The 22694-nt window shown below is 36.8% G+C and overlaps 1 protein-coding gene across 2 annotated transcripts in view; it reads right to left on the bottom strand.

The window, feature by feature from the left end:
• The window catches only part of LOC110453591 (guanine nucleotide-binding protein G(o) subunit alpha), a 47544-nt gene that overhangs the window by 7881 nt on the left and 16969 nt on the right, over positions 1–22694 (bottom strand). Inside the window, exons 3-7 of one of the 2 annotated variants that reach the window (XM_021502574.1) lie at positions 13765–13906; positions 9514–9522; positions 3460–3620; positions 1062–1190; positions 537–666 (exon numbers count right to left, since the gene is read on the bottom strand). In XM_021502574.1, the coding sequence (XP_021358249.1) occupies positions 537–666; positions 1062–1190; positions 3460–3620; positions 9514–9522; positions 13765–13906 (571 nt within the window). The remainder of the gene's footprint in view (positions 1–536; positions 667–1061; positions 1191–3459; positions 3621–9513; positions 9523–13764; positions 13907–22694) is intronic. The other variant, XM_021502575.1, reaches the window with a different exon arrangement.

The following is a 22694-nucleotide window of genomic DNA, read 5'->3' as shown; positions in this document are numbered from 1 at the left end:
AACCGGAGAAATAAAAACATATACAATATCAAATTTTGGCATTTGACGAATACATAATCAGCAATAAATATATTTTGGAATATATATTGTCCGTGTATACACACTGTAATCGTGTGTCGCTCATGTTGTGGTAGTAGGTCGTCTTTGTTGTGATAAGACGATTGTAATAGTTATTTTACAGGCAGATTATAGCTTATATTATAATATCACTGACAGAGAAATTCCGCAAACATAACTAATATTAAACGACGAGTGTGATGATGATCGCGAAACACAACTAAATGAAATAGGATACATTTCACAGACTTCTGTAGAGGGATAACATGTGACATCTGCTCTAGGGAGAGGACACAAATGTCTCCACGATCCGCCGATAGCAAAATCGGCTATAATAGACATGTTACTTTATAAACAGGTTACTTTCTGATATCACATAAAGTTTGGGTATTTTTAAGATGCTAGGTATAGACAGATATTTTTAACACGGTTTCACCTATCAGGTTCGTTCTAGTCACGTGACTGTCCACTTTACTTACTGTTGTTTCGTCCTCGTGTAAGACCTGGTCATACTCGCTCATAGCAACACAAAATATAATTGCTGTTACATCTTCAAAACAGTGTATCCACTTCTTCCTTTCTGACCTTTGACCTCCTACGTCAAATAATCTAAAAATAAACAACCAATATGTTATTTTCTACATTTACAAAATGCATTCGGTTTTGGATTCGTAAAGGAAACTTTAAAGTGTGAACAATAATTTAAGGGGCAAGGAGATTGCACACTTAGGCCTTGCCAAAAGGGGAATGCTTATGGAATACCAAAATAAATCTTGTACATCGTTACATCAAAATAATTTGCAAATAATATTAGTTTATTTTTAGGCATTGTTTCACATTATTTACAGACAACAATTAAAATGAATAAAGAATAATATTTTTTTAAGATCAAAAGTTGATAACGGGCATTTGAGAATTACATCAATATGATTCGTAAGTAGTTGTCAATTCTGATGCCAAGTACATAGTTGCCAATACCTGTGATTATAAGAGATTGTACTTACTTGAAATTTAAATTCTTAAATGAGAAGTGTACTTCTACTATGCCAGTCGTCTTAACCCTTGTCCTTAATATATCTTGTTCTGTAGGCATATAATCTTTTGATCCTAATCGGTCTAAGTCATCTAAAAAGCTGTAAAAGAGAAATAGCGGACAAATACAACAAACTGCCAAACATAAGAAAAAGCTTCCCTGATTGCAACAACCAACAAATTTAGTATTTATGATATATTTTGTTAAATTAACTCAAATCATATCCATTCATAATGAATACAAAAAGCAATGCAATCGTAAACTGTTTCGTTTTATGTTATTGAGCATTTCTCTATAGGATAGTTTTATTAGATATACTCTATCCAAGTTTAACACAACTAAGAGAGGAACAACTGACCACATACGCATCAAGTGCATTTTTATTGTAATTTAATTGAGCAAGTAAAGTCTGCTTCATCAATTGTTTTGAATATCAAAGACTAATTGTAACCGTAATCAGGGGATGCATTTTGTCAGTTCTTGTTCTAATCTAGGTGACAATTATAAAACCACGACGTGCTAACCCAACCAGTAGGCGGTCACTATCATGGACTCTGTGGTTGGTCACTGGCATTGGAAGCAAATGGGTCTCTTGTGTAGACACTTATGCTTTAGGACGATTTACATATGTATTAAAAGAGTTGGAAGTGATTCTTCTTATTCTTTGTTTTACGGGGGCTCCATCAATGGGATGTTTATGTCCTCGGAGGTCCTATTGCAGAGGCGTGAAAAGGGGGGTTATTTACAGTGATTATTTATTTATTTTTTTGTGTTTTTTTTGTGCAAGGTATAGATAAAAGATAAAACCTGGCATATGTTTAGCGTGTGATGAGGGCTTCAAGGGCTGCATAGGGTATGTGTGCCTTGAAGTCCTCTAGATTGTGTCATTTACAGTATTATTCAGAGATCAATGGGCGGGTCTAGCGAACAGTTGTCATCTTTCCTGGGAATTGAACGATTGAATCATGTTACCGGGAATATAGACACACGGAAATAAGTCCAATGCATATTTCTATCTCATCTGTAGATTGATGACATAAACATTTAACTTATGTACGACTAAACTGATGTACCTATTAACTAGAGTACATTTCTTTAAGCGTTCATGTTCACTAAAGTACATATTTAACACCCCTCCAAAACCAAACGTGGATATCGTATTTTAAACAAGTTATGTAGTCTAGGTGATTGTATGCGAGTAGCATTCAGGCTTAGATCACCTACATGTTTTTGTAAGAATTGTTAAAAAGTATGCCACGCTCATCGCACAGTTTCGAAATACATGTACGTATTAATGGATCTAATTTTAATTCTAACTTTTCAAATAATTCGAGTAAACCATATTTCCTTCTGGGACGAGCAATTTGAAGAAGTCTAAAACCTTATTGATTGACAATTAAAACGGTCTTGCTGAGACGAGTGAGCATTAAACACGGTCTAAACTCTGTAAGGTTGACAATGTTTATTTTGCGGAGTCCAAGGTCCATCCTCTTTTGAAGCAATAAGTAACAATAGGTAAATGACCGAGTATGCGAGCATGTGTCGGGCTGATTGAATACTTATTTAATAAGTCAATGAATACACATTTGATTGATAATGAATATATGCAAGTTTACACTGAAATTTCATAAAATAATAACTAGAGATTCCTGTAACGGTTATAAGGCTAAATAACGTGACATCTACATCTCTACACGTTTTTCTCTCAGATCCCCACTCGTCCCACGGGTGCCAACACCGTGCAGTAAACTCAGGTTATTACGATAATAACCGTTACTACTTATAATCCCACACACCGTCAATCAAGCCTGCTTGTTATAGGCATCTGACCTTCTAATGATCGTCATCACATGTGTCGTCATTTAGAAGCATGCAACTTCTGTGACCTTCTCATGAAATGAATACCTTTTGGCCTACTACCGCCAGCTTAATAAATTTGTAAGTGAAATGTGCAGTCATTACGTTGATGTTACGTGTGTTACGATGATATAAATATCTTATTGCATTCATTTCCAGAAAGAAACATGTTGATACACTACTCGATGTGAACCGCCGTGTGATAATGATCACGCGAGGTCACATGGTTATGATAACGTGATGTTTAACTTCTCGCGCGCTTTATTACCAAACAAGAAATTGTCATTTCTTAATATCAAAAAATGAAAGCACATAGCTCTTTTTAAATTGATATCTAAGAAAATTACGTGTTAATTGTGAATTCAGCGGTTAAGTCAGTTCGATGATGAATGTGTGTTTTGTATTAACATGCATGTGTTTGATTAAAACGCATTATCTTTGGATATTTGTTGACCACTTTAAATTAAATGAATAAAGATCGATCTACATTATAGTAATAAAAAGAGCCGTACTATTTCGCTGAATCGTTTAGCTGATATTCATTTGACCTCCCGAAGCACTCCTGCACGCCGGTATCTGTCCACAACCGTTTCATGGCGGCGAGAAGTTCCTCTGAGAATGGTTCAGTGTCCTCCATTCTAGCTATCACATCCAGGACTATCTTTGCATCAGACTGAAACATATAAAGAAATGGCCACCTTACAAAAAGTCGTATTTTGTAAGACAAATCAGTAGGCTCTAATTCAACTATACAAATCAGTAGGCTCTAATTCAACTATACAAATCAGTAGGCTCTAATTCAACTATACAAATCAGTAGGCTCTAATTCAACAATACAAATCGATACAAAACGATTCAAAATACAAATCAGTAGGCTCTAATTCAACTATACAAATCGATACAAAACGATTCAAAATACAAATCAGTACATGGCCTTTTAAATTGACAAATCTGTACATATCTGTTCAAATAAACAAAATAGTACGTAACGTTTTAAATATAAAAATCAGTGAACTAGTAAAAATACAAATAGGTACAAAATTAAAAAAAAAAACTCACAAATGAGGCCATTATGTTTTAAATATAAAATCAGTGCATAACCTTTTTAAATAGTGCATACAGTAGTAAATACCCAAACCTGTGCACGTGATATTGAATTGACATTCGGTACATAGCATTTTATAGAGACCAATTAGTGCATAACGTTTCAAACATACAAACCAAACACGGAATTTCTTTCAATAGACAGACCAATGCATGGTATTTTAAATAGACAAACCAGTGCATAACTTTTAAACAGGGAAACCAGAGCATACATTTTAAATAGAGAAACCAGTGCACAATGTTTTAAAAAGACAATGCAGTACACGATGTTTTGATAATACAAAATTGAGCATAAGGTTGGAAATAATTCAACTATTACACTGTATCAAAGCTACAAACAGTACAAACTTCTTCAAGTGGACAATTCTGTACAAACTGCTTCAACAAAACGGTTCAGTAAATATACCTCATCAGAAATGAGATCAATATACGTACTACATCAAAATACAACTAGTACATACTTCTTCTAGAGGAAAACCAGTAGGAACTGCTTCAACAAGACAATTAATTACCTCACCAACACGATTAATCAATATACATACTGCATAATAACCATAGACACATAAGGTAAACAAACCAGTATCAATTCTATTTTAACATATTAAAGATATGTATTCAATTGAACTATATTTATGAGAATTTACAGCATGGCTATTATTACTTTACATAGGTCTGATATATATGGATTGTTTTATAGACAAACCTTATGGTGACCACAGTAAAATGGAGCTTAATAAACTAATGTACCACATCATATGCGCTAAAATCTCAAACACAATGTTTTCAGACACTGGATACGGTCATAATACAGTTAACAGCTTTATACCTATTGTTATAGTGTTATTACAGAAATCCTGTGTACCATGTTGTACAACGTTCTAATAGGTTTTCGATGTGTAAATTAAAAAAAAAAATGCTTAAACTCAAAAAAGAATGTAGCTTATACTGAAATGCTCCTTGAGAGTTATTACACTGAGCATTATCATTCAAAATGCTTCCTGTAGTTCCTCTAGTGAAAACATCGCCCTAGCACCCACACCTTATATCTTATACAAATAAATATTCTTTGTTTCGAAGACTTTTGTCTAGGTAAATCTAGTTCATCCTACAGCGATTCATAATTCCAAAATCGAAATATTCTGTTTTCTAGATTTCTTGTTTATGCTACTTTGTTATTATAAACATGTTATTTTGTTTACCGTTTCTTTTCATACTCTTCGCATACGGCATATTAGATATGCATGCAACCTATGGAAGGAAGCGTGTGTATACAACAAACGGCACACCTCATTAAAACAGTAGCCATCTATAGGACTAGATCCGAGGATGTATATTCTATACAAACGTACCCTGCGTTGGTCATTATCTATAGTCTGTAAAAACTCTGATGTATTATTAATGCAAATACGTCTAGCTATCACCGTAATTCTCCTGTTTCCAAAAACATATAAAGTACCCGGCATTAAACACGGCATTTAAAATTACAAGTTATATAAAGCAGCTCATCGTATAAAGTACTCATTAACCTATAAATCTGTTTAACCTAAACCCCAGACCCTTGTTTTATTACAGCAGATTAAAATATCATAAGATTAATAAAATTTGAAATATAACGAGGTAACAGTGTCGTAAATACGTCTTAGTCTGTGCACCATAGTGTCAATATACATCGTACATTAATCTATGCAGGTCTGTATTAAATATCAGCCGAATATTTATGCCGCTACCGTAATAACTGTTACTTGGCCAACATGTGATATCGCTCACATCCTACTCAATGTGTCAAGTGTAGGTCGCACAGTACCGCCTGTAACGTCAGAAAGACAAACATACCGAACACACACGGCAGCTAATGTGATATTTATAGTGCATTTACTGCATAGACACAAACATAACCGAGGTCTAGGCACGTGTGTAGGACCGACCGCGCCCCCTCCCCGCGTCTCGTGTCAGAATCAGAAATGCCCACTACTACCGCATCAACAGCAGCAGTAGCAGCAACAACATTTAGTAAGAGTATTATGGGATGGAAACATGGCTTCCAGCGAGTGCATGTGGATGGACCCTTTTGCCGTCGTTCTCTATGCATAATCATTTGTTAAAAACGCATGAATTTAAGCAGACCAAGAACGGTATTTTTATGAATTACGATGACGAGAATCGCTGGGTTTACCTGTGAATGAAATTGCCTATCATTAATGAATGATTCTCTCTATGGGTTGCCATGCCAACCAGCCTGCCATCTTCCATCAATAAAGAGCCCTAACTCTGCCGGTTGAGAAATAATGGCGACCATTGATTATGGTATGGACAAGAGAGAGTGTTAGCTGTGTGTGTGTTGTGTGTGCGTGTGTGTGTGTCTGTGTACAATGTCACAGCGCCGTGCAGGGCGCGAGACGGCGAGACCGTGTCAGACCACCAATCTTCATATTCAAACAGGAAGTAGCAGGAACTCACATATTCAAACAGGAAATAGCAGGGATTTTCTCATATTCAAAAAGAAATAAATAGCAGATGTTATCATATCCTAACTGGAAATAGCAGAAATTCTCATGTTCAAACAGGAAATAATAGGTCGAAGTTTATTCATGTATTGAATCGTATTACGGGATAGAACTGGAATTTTGACACCAGATAAAACATCACTACAAACAATGATATTACATAAAACTTGTAGCCCGATTTCGTGTACAGACGAACGGATCAAACCATTCAGTGACAGATCATAGATAAATAGTTATTCCGAGATAAAAGTACTATATTGTCAGAGATTTCGTACAGACTTTGACCCGGGACAATGTACTGTATTTCTATCGAACAGACTTTAACCCAGGACAATGTACTGTATTTCTATCGTGCTGACTTTAACCCAGGACAATGTACTGTATTTCTATCGGACGGATATTACACTACAATGTATCGTATCCTAATCACACAGACATCAGTACAGGGCGAGGTTGTAATATGTTGGAAAAGGTGTTTCTGACTTGTATATCATTTCGAATTATATCTGTCGTCAATTACATCTTGATGATAAAATAAGTATACAATTATGCAAACATCCCCTTGTCTTTTAATCGTTTAGTAATTTTCAATCAAATCTGAATTTAAATATACATACAAATGAAATATGACCATGATTTTTTTTATGTCAACTCAATTCTTTAGATTAACAAAAAACCTGTTCACATGTCATTCCAGTTAAAACCTTGCTGTGTTCTACAAACTTGGCTAGGGAGGACGCTTGTAACCAGGAATCCGGTGTTAGTTCTAGCGGAGGCATGACCACTGTTACAGTTATAAGTATATATCGATGCAATATTCCAGAAACGAAAAAAACCCCTATCAATATAAAAACACATAAATGCTATTTTGACATTGTGGCATTTTTCTTATCTCATAAAAAATAGAAAGTGTCAAACTTGAAGATTGGTATACTAAATCAAGAATAAACATTACCTAAAGTATAAAATACATTTTTACATTAGGTATATGATGAAATTTGAAAGCACTGAATTTTGAATCCATGTTTTTCTATGTTCAATACATTATGATTCCAAAATATCTTATCTAATGGATATAATTTATTCTAATTCACTGAATCAAGAAAGTTTGTTTTCCTAGTGACTTCAGAACATGTTTAGTCAAATGAATATACTAACTTCCAATGCACCAATTCCAGAAGACATATTTACCTAATATGTATACTACTAATAAAATCTGGTGCACCAATTTCAGAAGACATATTTATCTAATGTGTATACTACTAATAAAATCCGGTGCACCAGTTTCAGAAGACATATTTACCTAATATGTATACTAATAATAAAATCTGGTGCACCAATTTCAGAAGACATATTTACCTTATATGTATACTAATAATAAAATCTCGTGCACCAATTTCAGAAGACATATTTACCTAATGTGTATACTAATAATAAAATCTCGTGCACCAATTTTAGAAGACATATTTACCTAATATGTATACTAATAATAAAATCTGGTGCACCAATTTCAGAAGACATATTTACCCAATGTGTATACTAATAATACAATCTGATGCACCATTTTCAGAAGACATATTTACTTAATATGTATATTTATAATACAATCTGATGCACCAATTTTAGAAGACATGTTTTACCAACTGTAGATAGCGAACTTTAATACACATATTCAAGAATTAATCGGATAGAAAAAGAATGAAAAGATAGGGCTTCATCAGCAATATGACTAAAAACCACATTTTCTTTTAAAAAATGTTTCAAGACAGAAATAGAAATAAATAGAAGAATAAACATACCACATTCTTCCGTTATGTTATGGTCAGGTCCATGCGTTGATGAATCTTATTAATTTCTACGAAAATTTTGTGAACTCTGTCATGTGACAATTTAATATTTATCACCACATGAACTTGTTATAAACAAGATGTTATCCTTGTATTTCCACTGGACTCCTTAAAATAAGCAAAGAGTGTCTCGTATCTACGGTGACCTCATCGTCGTCAAATTTAGAATTTTATTAATCATAGTGTCATGAAATAGAAATAATTTTGTCAAAATGTGAATCACAGATAATATATATTAATGTAAACATATCTTACAAGTAACAAGTGTAATCATCTGACCAAAATTAATACGTCATATGCAAGAGTAACGTAATGAACTTGATTGCCACTTAAAGTAGGTTTATTTTAGGCCCATTTCAGTAGAAATGGAAATATGAATTATTCATCATTCCTACAATAATTGCAATTAATCGATACCACTCGTAAAATAAATATGATAAATCGTTCATCACTTGTAAAATGAATATGATATTAATATAATAAACAATTCAATATGTTTCATCGATATGAAAAAAAGATACTCAACTAATACAACATGAAAGAAAAGAGTAAAAATAATCAAAATATAAAAAGTTTTCCAAATAGTGGATGCAACATGAGAGGGGTAAAGCTACCATTAAAATTCTAACAAAACTGCTACAGTCTATTACATCAATAAGAAAAATGTTTCAGAATTAAACAATGTTTCTAAAGAAAAATCAGCTGATAGAAAAAGTTAAGTTCAAAAGTGAACTACTAAATACAATGATATCGTGACAATAAGAAAAATAATATATTGACATTTTCAAAGATTCAAGAACATCATGACTTGAAGCTTTGGCACCATAATGTCTTAACGATAGCATAAATTTTGAAACCTAGAAATCAGACGATCATGGCCTAATGGTGATTGGTACAATATCGCCGAGAGAGAGAACCCAAGTGGAGCTCTAAAGAATTACATGAAAACAATACAAATGACCTTGAATAAATGAGTGAGAAAAGTTAAATTCAAATAAAAGCATATAGTTGTCGACAAAGAGTGCCCATTGGTACAAGGTCGGTGAGGAAAACAAATTAAAGGCATTCAAAGTGTTGATGAGGCGTGGGGAGGTTACAATGGTAATACTACCTTTATCTCCTGTAGTCGGAAGGGAAAAATAAAACATCATACATAAGCAATGTTCAGTGGTAGATATGTCTGTAATCATACCCATTGTAGTAATGCTTTCTTATTACAGGTAAATATACTGTCGATAGTGTAGCAGAAATATATCAACTGAGTTCATAAACACAGACTCATCTCAATATTACATCACATTCATTCCAATCCTGATGCCAGGAAAAATACTTTATATCTTTGCATTTTTTGCAAAACCATTTTTCTTCTGGAAAAAGGATGTATTTCATAATATTGTTTCAGTTATTAAATTAGATATCTATATGTCGATCATCCTCTAAACACATGGTTGTTGGTGACAAAATATCGCCAACCCAATCAGGCGTACCTAGTTGATAGTTCAACTTGATCAGTGGTACCTACTTACAATATCTGAAGTATATGCTGATATCACAGATTTCAACACTTGACGTTAACATACTCAGAAATACGTGGCTACGGTGTAACACAGTGATATAAGATCATAAAATGATGTTGTTGATATCAAAACATTACTTATGGGTCACTAAAATAAAGCTAGAATTGGTATTCAGTAAGAACACATCCTATCGTTTTAGTGGCTTACACAAAATTAAACCTGTCTTATAACATACAGAAATGCATTTCTGTGACCAAAAACTGATTTAAAGGGGTATTTGAATGACGGTTTATTAAATAAACAATGTCCCAAATTTGTACTATCGATGTATTCATTGAAATTTACTTTCATAACGAAATGAAATTACTGAATTAAGACACGCATATTTGGTTAGGGCACTAAACAGATGTTGTTATTGTAACATGTTCTAACTAAGATCAGTTCAAACATCATATCATACAATGTTATCTGATGTTAACTGGGAAGTTCTCAAAACCTTACTTCATATCATACAATGTTATCGTGTTGTTAACAGGGAAGTTCTCAAAACCTAAAATCATATCATACAATGGTATCTGATGTTAACTGGGAAGTTCTCAAAACCTTACTTCATATCATACAATGGTATCGTGTTGTTAACAGGGACGTTCTCATAACCTAACTTTATATCACACAATGGTATCGTGTTGTTACAGGGAAGTTCTCAAAACCTTACTTCATATCACACAATGGTATCGTGTTGTAACAGGGAAGTTCTCAAAACCTTACGTCATATCACACAATGGTATCGTGTTGCTACAGGGAAGTTCTCAAAACCTTACTTCATATCACACAATGGTATCGTGTTGTAACAGGGAAGTTCTCAAAACATTACGTCATATCATACAGTTAATAGGGAAGTTCTCATAACCTTACTTTATATCACACAATGGTATCGTGTTGTTACAGGGAAGTTCTCTAAACCTTACTTCATATCATACAATGGTATCGTGTTGTTAACAGGAAAGTTCTCAAAACCTAACTTTATATCACACAATGTTATCGTTTTGTTACAGGGAAGTTCTCAGAACCTAACTTTATATCACACAATGTTATCGTGTTGTTGCAGGGAAGTTCTCAAAACCTTACTTCATATCACACAATGGTATCGTGTTGTTAACAGGGAAGTTCTCAAAACCTAACTTTATATCACACAATGTTATCGTGTTGTTGCAGGGAAGTTCTAAGAACCTAACTTCATATTATACAATGCTATCGTGTTGCAGGAAAGTTCTCAAAATTGGTTTTATAATCCGAACAGAGAACAGTGGCGAAATACAGATTGTTTGTACTTGCTATCAGACCCATAAATCATATTTATCCTCGTAAGGACTTAACGATTAAACATTGTAAAAAAAAAAAATTAAGAGACGAAAAACGATATTTTAGACAGATGATGACCAATGACTCTTGTCTCCCATACATTCAATATGTACTCTTAACACAAACATCAGGAAGTATTAACACAAACATACGAAACATAGGAAGTCTTAAATCATTGTTAGGTCTATGTGAACACTTAATAAAAGCATACGATTTAAAGGACGTCTTACTGTGTATAGAGAAAGTCTTAAAACACTCTCGATTACTGCTTGTCCCGATAAAATCAAGAGGTATATATCTCAGATTCCACAACAATTTTCAAATCTATAGGAAGTTTCAAAACTATAGTATTGTGTTTTTGCCTTAAATTGTCATAAGGGCTATTGGAATGTTTTAACTGATCGCCTTTTCTACAGGAAGACTTCAAGTCATCGATTAGGTCAACAGTAAATCTTAAAACGATGCCCTTCGATCTTTACATCATCATAGACCTCCAGGAAGTCCGATATATATGTCTATAGGAAGTTTGTAAACACTATAGGGGTAATGGCATAAATATCCCCTTCACTGTACAGACGTTCTCGCCTGTGTCTACCATCCCATACCTTAGCGTCTGTATTTTGTATTATGTCGTCGGCTGTTTATAATAGATGATAAGCATTGTCCCATTCTGTTTGATTTATCCTGCTTGTTGACCAAACATATGGTCTGCAGTAATGTATTCCCCTCGGCGTATTATAAACATCAGGTTCCTTCTAACTACCTCTCCCTCCCCATATCACACACACATCCCCCGTGAACTCCCCAGCCAATCCCTTACACACGTGCAGGGCGTTTGGTCTATATGTAGGATCCCCTCAACACACAGAGACTAAATTTGTGGGAGAGTATAGATTCACTCCGTGTAATGCAGCATGTGTATCTATTTTAAAATCTGAGTATCCCTGCAGCAGGACCCAAAAGCCCAGCCCAGTGAGTTATATTTGGTTTGCCTGTTAATGAGATTCTCCGTTGATTCCTATATTCTAGCAGGCAAACGGATGAGTCACTCTCTCCCTACGCCAACAAAATATCGCTGTTCAAAGCATCAGATGTACACAGATCTACTACAGCAACGGATGGACCAAGATACCTGTTTCTTCACTTGTCAGTCAAACACTCTGGGGAACTATGGATACACATCATAGCTAATCAGCTCGACAGATTACACGCATATGTATTGATTATGAGGCAATGATTGTGCTAACGAAAATGACCGGAAACGTTTTATGATCTACCAAACCTTGGACTATTTATTTATGCTAGTACAAACCAAATACTTCTGTAACGAGAGCTGATTGTTCAATATTCACTGTATTATGTTATTATCTATTGAATTTTTTTAAACGTAGAAACAACCTCTTCTTTAATTTTTACTTTCTGATTCAGAATATTTTTAAAGGGATGTGCTAATAATGCTACTGAATTGTCAATTTTGGAGAAAAACATTAAAAAAAACAAAATTTAATGCGAAAAAGAATCTCATTTTGTAAAGTAAAAAGGGACCCCCCATTCCCTCCCTTCCCCATCCCATCCCGTACATTCCTCTAAACCACACCAGATTTCCTTGCCAGTAACTGCATATAATGTATGCCATGATTGTATGATCTGTGATTGATGCCATTTACTCGATTGATGAAAGTAAATATACAGTTGCTGGAGAATTATTACAATAATGTATACAGTTAATAATTAGTTTTCATTACTCTATACTCTCGGGTGTCCACGAGACCATAACGAGATATGTCGGAGCAGACGACAGCCGCTGTTATTATTATGCTTCTGTACCAATGTTTTGTGTATGAAGTTCGAGGGCTAAACACAGTTTCTGTTTTTGTTACAGCTCACAACTTGGTGGGTTTTAAATTAATTTGAAGATAGTTTTAAGGGGAAATATCGTATACTTCGTTTATTTTTATTTTTTCAACTTTATGGTAATAGAATAAGATGTTTCTTTCCGAGCACTGCATAGTTTTTATGATAGATGTTTACCTTTTGTAAATATATGATACTATAAATATATGTAAGCAGCTCTCTTTATCGGAAGGTCTCGTGAAATACTAAAATTATTTTAATTTAGATGAACTAGCAATGAAACTCTCTGGTACTTTGGGATTGTATCATCACTTACGTACAGAAGGTGCACTAAACAATAACTGCACAAAAAATAAAATTTTGATATTTTGTCTTTATAATAATATGTTAAATGCATCCGTAACGTAAAGAGGAGCATTGAGAGTTGTAAGTTAATTGAACGAAAAGACCAGCTAGTAAGCTGTCGCTTCAAAGTCACAGCGTATGTCGTACTGCATACACACGTTTGAGCGATGACAGTATATGTCAACGAAACGTTTGTAATAGTATTATGCAGTTGATGTCGGAAAGTCAACGTCAAACGTCTTGGTGACAGTGTAGGTTAGTCACGTGTCAAAGAGTCTCCTCACCTCTCGTTCGTTATCGCCGTACGGGATGTTGAGTGTGCTCATGGCGCGAACAATGGCGACCAGGGACTGGATAGTGTTACTGTACACCACGGGTTTGTACTGTTTGTTGTCTTCACTTGTAAATCCACCTTCATGGATAATTCTGTGGACAGAAAGAAAAATAAATAAAATCCAACCACAAGTACAAAGTACAGAAAATTACATCAAGTCTAGTATTTGTAGAACTCTTATGACACTGAAACAAAAAGGCCATTGTCACAAAAGAATTAACAAAAGTAATATCCAATTTACCTACGTAGACTTTAATTGTCTATGTGCATAGTCCTAGTATATAGTTCGTACAGAAATCTTTCACATGGGACATAGGATTGGAAAGAAAGCAGATATATTTTGAATACAAACAGAGCATGTCTATCTGAAGCCGGGCTGGAAGAGTGGTTTGTCTTTGTGGACTGCTGGGCATGGAATGTCTCTCCATAGGTGAGATAGGAAGGTTGTAAATGTTTTTATGGTTTTAAAAAAGGGCTGCCCTTGTTTATGGAATTCGGAACCGTGTTTATTTTGGGACACTGAAGTTTGGAAGGATTCGTTCTTGTATGATAACGCAATTACAATATATAATCTTTTTATAAATATAATTCATACATTTGTGGAACAACTAATTAAACCTACCATTGCATTTTGTATCATTTGTTTTATTTGCGCCCGTAGTAATAGCTATTCGGAGAATATTATGTATGTATAGCTTCAGTGTCGTTTGTGCAGCAACCGTGTCGACTGCTCGACTCCGGTTAGCTTGTTACGGAACAAAACGCCTGAAAGCACAGGCTCCTGTTCCAAGCGATCCTGTAATTCGAGCATTGCCTTTGTCATTAACGTATATAATACAACATGCTGTAAGCGTACAATGTTTCAGACAATCAACGTCGACAAGAAAACCTTTACGCTAGCACCATTCCACCCTCTGCCAGGAAATATGTATGCATTATGCATGGGGAAACATATATCACTGATTCTAATACCCGAATACTAGACAGCAGAATGGTTTACTGTGCCAACTGAACAGAGACCATAAAGACATATACCAATAGAAATAGGTCAAGGGGTCAACGTGTTCTCATAGAAAACAGGTCAGAGGTCAATGCTTCCAGTTAATCTCGCCTTGTAGTGACACGACGAGAGTCAAAGGGGTACAGGATAAGAGAGACAATCTGACTCCTGGACGGTGATGGAATTTGTTGTTTAGAGATGAAGATGTAAGTGCATGTCACATCTTCGTTACGTCAACGTCATGAGATAGGCCATTCAGTTCCACACTCAAACTACTCCTCTGCTCACGGAAAGGGTCGAGCACACGGGTCAGAAAAACAATCACATATTTATCTTTGAGATATATATATAGTTTAACAATAGCACCTTTTTTCTCCGGCACAAAAGTCAGAGAAGCTCTTCAGTAGCACGGGGTGTGATATATTGAGCAAGAGAGGGTCAATGGAGGGTTAACAAGAACGACTCTTTGTCAAAGCTCACTTCCATGACATCCGGAGTATATCACCATGCTTGGTCAGTACTCATTGTAGATATTTTCACTGACCTCCTACTTAAGCTTTATTTAAAATACTGATATCTGAGATACGACCGCTAGAAAGGAATGCAGCGTGTACCAACACCATGCCAGTATATGACACCAGCGCGGGGAGACACTTAAACATCTCTCGGATTGTTACTCATACAATAAGTGGGTATTTGAAGATGTGTATTGAAGTTCGGGGTCATTGTAACACGAGATGTTGTTAACAAATTACCAGCCGTGATGAAAGTACAGTACTTTTAACGCCCTCTTTTATGGTAGAATTTGGTATATTTTCATTTACTAAAACTTGTTTGATCTTTTTTTACAGTTAAAACAAGCAATGACATTCAGGTACCTTTTTACTTGGGAGATGTCTGATATAGAGTGGGAAACATCAATGATAAACAAGGCTGGAACTATCAAAGGAATCGTGTGTGAGATGGAGAGTTTGCTATAATTAACCTATTAATGTATATATAAATGTATATGTATATATGTTGAAGTAATACGAGGACTAAGATGATGATACATTTTTATAATGCTGTTACTTGAATGTCAAATACGACATTATTAAGAACATACTTCTCAAAAAATATGATTTAATTTTCACATTTTGTGGGTTTTTTTCCACATGAAATCTCCTAAAGGAGGAAATCAAGACTGTCGGTCCGTATGTCTGTCTGGCTGTCTGTCTCTATCATATTGTTAAACTCAACTGTACATGTACATACACCATGCGTATTTATCAGCACTGACATAGATCTACAGCCTACAGCACCGTCATATACACTTCTGATAAAATAACGGCACCAGATAATGATGACAAAGTGAACGGTACGACAAAATACAGATCGCCATAGATCGCCATTTTGGTATCAGCCTTACACACGTTGCTGATACAAACGCGTGTTTGTGTCAAATGGCCGCCATCCGCGACGTTTTGCCGGCTCCTCACTTGGTTGTAGCGCCAGACCAAATAGACTGCGCGTGGATATGGCGGAGAGGCAAAACACATACGCCCGCCGATCAATAGTTTGCATGTTATATTTTAATTCCAACAATTGATGGAGAGAAGTGCCGGCAAACCGTGTCTGATGGCTGGATGGCAACTCCTCGTATGTAATGCATGTACGTAGCTTTATGTGGCGGGTACACCGCTTGTATTTCCGTGCTCCGTGCCACACGGATCAGTTCGTGGTGGCCATTTCGATCCGCCGTGCTGCCACACTTTGGCAGCATATCATGGTAATGACTGTGTTCTATTTTTAGCACGCAGACAGATTTTTCCGCTGCACGTATGAACACACATGTGTACAGGGAGACAGATGGCACGCGCATGTGCTCTATTTTTAACTACATGTACATTTTAAAAGTTACACATTAATTGATTGATGAATGAATAATTCGTGACGTAACAATCAGCTGCATAGTAATGACATCGACGGTTAATGCAAATATGCAGTAATGTTGTTTGTATAAAAAAAATTGTTAACACTTGATTACCTGATTAGATTGTTACGCAACGATTTCTCATCTGGGTGAAAACCGCGCTAAAGTTGCTGCGTCCGCTACACCATTTATCATACCTGCATAGTATCGTGCAGGGTAGAGAAATCATGTTGCGATCGCAGCTATTTACGAACGATTTTCATACCTGGGTAAGAAATCGTGACGTTACGCGGTCCTTCAGAATCACCGCTGCTATCAAATATATTTCAAGTAAATCTGCGTTGTATTGTGGGTGCCTTTTGTAAACAATGCTGTTTCTTTAGTGATTTTACATGCATCGTATATCCCTTCACAAAATACAACTCCCGCCTGAAAGAGATTTTTGTTTAACGCTACCAATAGAACCAAACCTTTAAGATGTCTTATAGGGCCTGGCATGTAATTTGTATGTATATACCATGCGTGAAGACCTACCAATAAAAATGGCAGGTGGGACACATAATTGTGTCAAATCTGATCTTATTCGTTATTCTCTTTCAGCGCTGATCCAATGTAACGAGAAGTAGACACGTTTAACAAAACCACACATTAAAGATTCCTCAGGTTTTGGCAGTTGCGACGTTTTAGCTTTTTATAGTATGTTGTAGAAAAGTTGCCAACTCCTTTTGGCGGAATCATGTTAAAGTGGTACGTTTGTGTTTTACATCGCTGTATCGTTATCGGTTCGAGGTAATCATCAAAGAAAACGGCACCTCCAGTATCAGATCCTTGTATCAGGTGTGTTCCAGCGCAAAATCTCGTTCAGACGAGATCATCAAATTATCACATGAATATAACTTCAGGAAGTGAAATGTCGTTCAAAATAGATCACGTGGTGACATTACGTTCAAACACATGTAGTTTAAACAAGGTAATAAAACAGCGAGACTACGTTGTGTATAGCTTAACCTTTTATATTAGAGCTGGCACGTGACTGTTGTAGAAGGAACGTTTAATGATGTTTTCATCTGAATATTGGTTCATGCGGTTCTAAACGTGATCTGTCAGTGTTGATAACTTGGATGAATTGGAGGTTATTAAATGAGAGGATTGTTAACTTGGGATATAGTGTTGGTTATTATTTATTTGACCTGGAATTAACGTTACCGTAAAATCCCACAGAGTAACACTCTATACATATAACTGTCACTATTTCTTTACTACCAGACATGAAATAAGTCAGGATTTAAAATGTAGCTGCTCAATTGCATGTTAATTACGTGCAAAACACACGTGTTCTCCTTATCTAAATGTTTCATACAAGTATTCATTTAGGAGTGTAGTTTCTATAAATAAATAGGACAATGTATGATAAAGTACAATTGTTCCCATCTGTAGGACCTGCCTCCCACATCACTACCATTGTTCCCACCTGTAGGACCTACCTTCCACATCACTAACATTGTTCCCACCTATAGGACCTGCCTTCCACATCACTACCATTGTTCCCACCTGTAGGACCTGCCTCCCACATCACTACCATTGTTCCCACCTGTATGACCTGCCTCCCACATCACTACCATTGTTTCCACCTAAAGGACCTGTAAAACACGTCTATACAGGGTTAATCTGTCATACACGTCTATACAGGATTTATCTGTCATACACGTCTATGTTATACACGTCTATACAGAGTGTATATGTCATACACGTATATACAGGGTGTATATGTTATACACGTCTATACAGGGTGTATATGTTATACACGTCTATACAGGGTGTATATGTTATACACGTCTATACAGGGTGTATATGTTATACACGTCTATACAGGGTGTATATGTTATACACGTCTATACAGGGTGTATATGTTATACACGTCTATACAGGGTGTATATGTTATACACGTCTATACAGGGTGTATATGTTATACACGTCTATACAGGGTGTATATGTTATACACGTCTATACAGGGTGTATATGTTATACACGTCTATACAGGGTGTATATGTTATACACGTCTATACAGGGTGTATATGTTATACACGTCTATACAGGGTGTATATGTTATACACGTCTATACAGGGTGTATATGTTATACACGTCTATACAGGGTGTATATGTTATACACGTCTATACAGGGTGTATATGTTATACACGTCTATACAGGGTGTATATGTTATACACGTCTATACAGGGTGTATATGTTATACACGTCTATACAGGGTGTATATGTTATACACGTCTATACAGGGTGTATATGTTATACACGTCTATACAGGGTGTATATGTTATACACGTCTATACAGGGTGTATATGTTATACACGTCTATACAGGGTGTATATGTTATACACGTCTATACAGGGTGTATATGTTATACACGTCTATACAGGGTGTATATGTTATACACGTCTATACAGGGTGTATATGTTATACACGTCTATACAGGGTGTATATGTTATACACGTCTATACAGGGTGTATATGTTATACACGTCTATACAGGGTGTATATGTTATACACGTCTATACAGGGTGTATATGTTATACACGTCTATACAGAGTGTATATGTTATACACGTCTATACAGGATTTATATGTCATTCACGTCTATACAGGGTGTATATGGTATACACGTCTATGTTATACACGTCTATACAGGGTGTATATGTTATACACGTCTATACAGGATGTATATGTCATACACGTCTATACAGGATTTATCTGTCATACACGTCTATACAGGATGTATATGTCATACACGTCTATACAGGATTTATCTGTCATACACGTCTATACAGGATGTATATGTCATACACGTCTATACAGGGTTTATATGTTATACACGTCTATGTTATACACGTCTATACAGGGTGTATATGTTATACACGTCTATGTTATACACGTCTATACAGACATCTATACAGGGTGTATATGTTATACACGTCTATACAGGGTGTATATGGTATACACGTCTATGTCATACACGTCTGTACAGGATTTATCTGTCATACACGCCATACAGGATTTATCTGTTAAACAAATCTGTTATAACGAAGTTTACTTTTTTTTATCTTAGATTTTTTCGTTGACTGGGTAACCTAATTACTCGGAGATGAAGCGGAATTATAACCAATCAAACTTACATCAACAATAAGTTTAACCGGAGTCGTTAAAGCTGCGGTATAACACCATACGACTATAAGATCTCCGTTGATATATAATGTTTGAAACAACAACAGATCGGTCTTCATTTGATTTTTACCGAAAATCGAATTTCATTCAGGGAATTACCACGTGATGCGTCGTTGACAAATTTTCCCCATAATAAATGTGTCCTCTATTTAACTGGACATTTGTGTGTATTAAATCCATTAATGGACATGTAGAGGTTCACTGAAGGTCAATGTTTTTTTGCCCGGAAGGGTTGGTGACCAGGAGATTTCGGGTAACGCTGGTGTACGCTCTTGGCCTGAAGACGGTAATATTGGTAAATCTCTGAATATAACAGATACAGCCTCCATTTCACAAGCGACTATCTAGGACTGGCATCAGTAGATGTTGAATTGATTGTAGTGTTCCCACATATACACACCGCACACCTCACTTACATTTCAATACATACACGACATTCAATCACAAATGTTACAGTCACAAGATGTCAAAAAGGTTTATCAAATGTAAAAGTATATTGTTAAGCAAAATTATGATAATGAGGCACATTGGAATCACCCTGTAGAGTATTCCACTGGGCTTGTGGAAGTTCTAAAATTAGATTGTTACGAGTTCGGACGGCTCCCGGTCGATAGCGCGCGTACTATCTAACCTAGCCCGCGGCCATTCAGGCTATTGATCGACTTGTCTTCATCATCAGGCGCTGTTACCTCGATCATCTCGTAGTATAGTCATGGTAGCGGAGAGGCCGCTCTGGCAATGTACAGCGAAAGGCGGCTCGACTTGGAGGGAGATTGCAAGGAAGGAGGAAGTGAGGTCGAAGGAGTGGCGAGAGAGAGGTCTTTGAAGAGGAGGGAAGTGAGTTCGTGGGGAAGGAAGAAGTGAGGTTGTGGGAGGGGAGGAAGTGAGGTGGTGGGAAAGGAGAAGTGAGGTTATGGGATAGGAGGAAGTGAGGTGGTGGGATAGGAGGAAGTGAGGTGGTGGGATAGGAGAAATGAGGTGGTGGGATAGGAGGAAGTGAGGTGGTGGGATAGGAGGAAGTGAGGTTGTGTAAGAGGAGGAAGTGAGGTCGTGGGGGAGGTGAGGTGGTGGAATATGAGGAGGTGAAGTGGCGGGAAAGGAAGAAGTGAGTTGGTGGGAAAGGAGGAAACGAGGTCGTGGGAAAGGAGAAAGTAGGTTGTGGGATAGGAGGAAGTGAGGTAGTGGGAATGGAAGAAGTGAGGACGTGGGAGCGGAGGAAGTGAGGTTGTGGGAAAGGAAGAACTGAGGTGGTAGTAAAGGAGGAAGTGAGGTTATGGGATAGGATGAGGTGATGTTGTGGTTAAGAAAGAAGTGAGTTGGTGGGATAGGAGGAAGTGAGGTTGTGGGAGAGGAGGAAGTGAGAGGAGGAAGTGAGGCTATGGGAAAGGAAGAACTGAAGTGGTGGTAAAGGAAGAAGTGAGGTGGTGGAAAAGGAGGAAGTGAGGTCGTGGAAAAGGAAGAAGTGGGGTTGTGGGAGAGGAGGAAGTGAGAGGAGGAAGTGAGGCTATGGGAAAGGAAGAACTGAGGTGGTGGTAAAGGAAGAAGTGAGGTGGTGGAAAAGGAGGAAGTGAGGTCGTGGAAAAGGAAGAAGTGGGGTTGTGGGAAGGGAGGAAGTGAGGTGGTGGGAAAGGAGGAAGTGAGGCGGAAAAAGTAAGGTTGTGGTAGAGGAGGACGTGAGAATGAGGGAAAGGAGAAAGTGATGTGGTGGGAAAAGAAGAAGTGAGACTGTTGGAGAGGAGGAAGTGAAGTTGTGACAAAGGAGAAAGTGAGGTTGTGGGAGAGTAGGAAGTGAGGTGGTGAGGGAGGAGGAAGTGATGTGGTTTGAGAGGAGGAAGTGAGGTGGTTGGATAGGAGGAAGTGAAATAGAGGCAGAAGAAGAATTGAGGTCGTCAGAGAGTAAGAATTGAGGGCGTGAGAGAGTAGGAAGTGAGGACGTAGGAGAGATTGGAGAGAAAGAAATGAGGTCGTGATAGAATAAAAGTGAGGTCGTGTGGACAGGAGGAAGTGGAGACGTGGGACAGGAGGAAGTGAGGTTACAGGATAGAAGAAGATGATAAAATAGAATAGAAGGAATTAAGGAGGTGGAAAAAGGAGGAACTGAGAGGTTTGGAGAAGAGGAACTGAGGACATGAGAGAGGAGGAAGCGACATGGTGGATGAGGAACAATGGAGGTCGTGGTTTTGCTTTTGTTTTGTTCGGGTTTTAACATCCTCGAAAAAGCTAAGATTATATGAGGACGGGTGTCTAGGGAGACATCGGCGAAGCGAGTAGGATATGAAAAAAATAATGAGAGAAGAGGAAGACAGCCACATTGGAATAACGAAGAGAAGAGGCTTAAAAATGTATAGGGAAAAGGCGGCGAAGGATTCTTTGAACAGAGGGAATCATAAATGTGAAAATTGAGAAGGATCCATCCAGTATTTCTTAGAAAATAGCTACAATAGTCTTCAACTGCCAAAACCCAAGATGGCTGCCTGTAATCTCCCTCAAAATTAAGTATGCACGTCTAATCAGGGAGAACCTACACATGAAATCAGAGAAAAATCCGTCCAATTCTTCTTGACAAACAGCGATAACAAGAATTGTTTAAGGACGGGTGACAGATGGACGACGGACGGACAAAATGCGGTGAACAAGAAAGAGGTGATATGTTAGGCGAGCGTGAAAAGCCTGTTACCTTTCGGGTGGAGGACGATATGAAGTGACGTCATTTTATATGGCAAGCATGTCGAATG

This window comes from Mizuhopecten yessoensis, unplaced genomic scaffold, assembly GCF_002113885.1.
Source record: "Mizuhopecten yessoensis strain PY_sf001 unplaced genomic scaffold, ASM211388v2 scaffold7473, whole genome shotgun sequence".
NCBI classification, from domain to species: domain Eukaryota; kingdom Metazoa; phylum Mollusca; class Bivalvia; order Pectinida; family Pectinidae; genus Mizuhopecten; species Mizuhopecten yessoensis.
This window is presented reverse-complemented; position numbering and strand designations above follow the sequence as displayed.